The sequence below is a fragment of the Elephantulus edwardii genome, unplaced genomic scaffold (genome assembly GCF_000299155.1).
Source record: "Elephantulus edwardii isolate Elephantulus edwardi_28Jun2011 unplaced genomic scaffold, EleEdw1.0 scaffold00086, whole genome shotgun sequence".
Lineage (NCBI taxonomy): Eukaryota > Metazoa > Chordata > Mammalia > Macroscelidea > Macroscelididae > Elephantulus > Elephantulus edwardii.
In genome coordinates this window covers 2,516,155-2,517,946 of record NW_006399836.1, presented here as the reverse complement: position 1 = coordinate 2,517,946, position 1,792 = coordinate 2,516,155, and the positions used below count along the sequence as shown (strand labels likewise).

At 48.4% G+C, this 1,792-nt stretch overlaps 1 protein-coding gene across 1 annotated transcript in view; it reads left to right on the top strand.

The window, feature by feature from the left end:
• SMDT1 (single-pass membrane protein with aspartate-rich tail 1) overlaps nucleotides 1–1,792 on the top strand; it is a 5,967-nt gene continuing 4,175 nt past the window's right edge. Inside the window, exon 1 of the mRNA XM_006890068.1 lies at nucleotides 1–186. Within this exon, the coding sequence (XP_006890130.1) occupies nucleotides 1–186 (186 nt within the window). The remainder of the gene's footprint in view (nucleotides 187–1,792) is intronic.

Here is a 1,792-nt window from a genome sequence, read left to right as displayed (position 1 = left end):
ATGGCGTCCTGGGCGGCTCGCCGGCTGGCTTTGGCCACCGTCCGATCGGGGGTTCTCCGGAGCGGGCCGAGCTTGAGGCAAGGTGACGATGCCTCTGCCGTTCGCGGCAGCTCAGGTCGGAGCCTGGTACCGTCGAGGTCAGTCATCGTTACCCGCAGCGGCGCCATTTTGCCCAAACCGGTGAAAGTGAGTGTCAGCCTGGAGGCGGGACCAAGGGAGGTCGTCGATTGGCAGGAGCAAAGGCCAATCATAGGACCGCCTTCAGCAGGAGGGCGGTGCAAGGGCTAGTTTTGACAGGTGGAGGGACGGGTTGGCTTTGCACTTGGGTGGACGGGATCGGGCTGGGGGGCTCCAGCTGAGAAAGGCGGGATGTGTGTTCCCTGTCAGTCTGGAGCCAGAATACCCGGTTTTATGGATCCCATGTGTACACATCGTGTAACCTCTGTCCTGTCTACCCCAGAGCCCTGTTAAGAATCGTGAAAGGACTTGATAAATACAGGGTATATGATGTAGACTTTATATTTTTATGAATGTTGGCTTATTTATGTGATTTTTTTTCCAACCCTGAGAGATGTGTAGAGACCTCATAACCACCCACAACCCATCCCTTTTAAAACGTAATTTGAGAGGAAGTTTACAAAGCATATTGGGAACTTAACCATTCACAAACATTGTTTTAGATCATTAATTGTAATACTCGCAGTGTAATCGAACTTTCCCCACTTCTTGTCGTCCTCACGTCCATACATTTTTTTGTTCCGCTCCTTCGGTGCCGCAGTGACCACAGGCGAAAATTTATTCATTTTGACGGGAAGAACTCCAGAAAAACCGTAGGCAGCAGGAAAAATTCCAGATGAAAGATTTGAATGATCTTCCTCCTAGTTTATCTTTTTAAACATTTTACTTGTGATTTGGAAATTGATAAAGCGTCTTGTTTTTCCACTCAGGAATTCGTCCTTGTTTTGATTCGTGACAATGACTCAGCCCCACAGGGTACCAGCACTCTTCCACTTTTTCACCTTTTCCATTCACCCTTTCTGCCTTCTGAGGCGGGTAGATGCTGCCTTTTGACCTCTTAGAGTTGGTTGTTCTAGGGTGTGCCAGCTTCCCTGGAGTTACTGTTCACCTTATCACTCTGCCACTGAGTTGGTTCTGACTCATAGTGGCCTTGAAGGACAGAACAGAGACTGTCCTGGAGAGCAGCTGGTGGGTTTGAACCTTTGATAGCTGTGCAATACTTAATCCACTGGGCCAGCAGGGTTTCTCTTAGGCCTGCCTGTTACTGGGTTGGAAGTTGTGCCGTGGGGGTAACTTTGGTTACAGGCTTATAGTCTCAGTGGTCGTGAGGGAGTGGAGGAAGATGGGCAGTCTCCTCCTGTGTGATTTACTGCCTCTGAAAACCAACTGGAGGGTCAGCAACGATTCAGTTCCGACTTGACAGCACACAAGGGCTGTCATCTCGGTCACCGTCCCACCAGACTGTCAGACCTGTAAGCCTGCTCTTTTTAAAAATGTTTGCATTTTATTCCACGTTTTTCTCTTACTCTACCCAGGCTCCTAGGGGAACCCTTTCAGAGTGGCTGGAAGTGGTAGCCGGGCCACTTCTGGTTCTTCTGGCCTCGGGGTCCTGGAGGCTGGGGTTCGTGTTGTCCTTTAGACCAACTGTTCACAGGCATCTTTGATTTTCTTCACCTTCCTTGTCCATTTAAATTCTTTCAATGTAATGACATCCCCACTTTTTCAAAGCATTCTTATTCCTAAATTTTTTTAAAATATATTTATCAATCTTTTT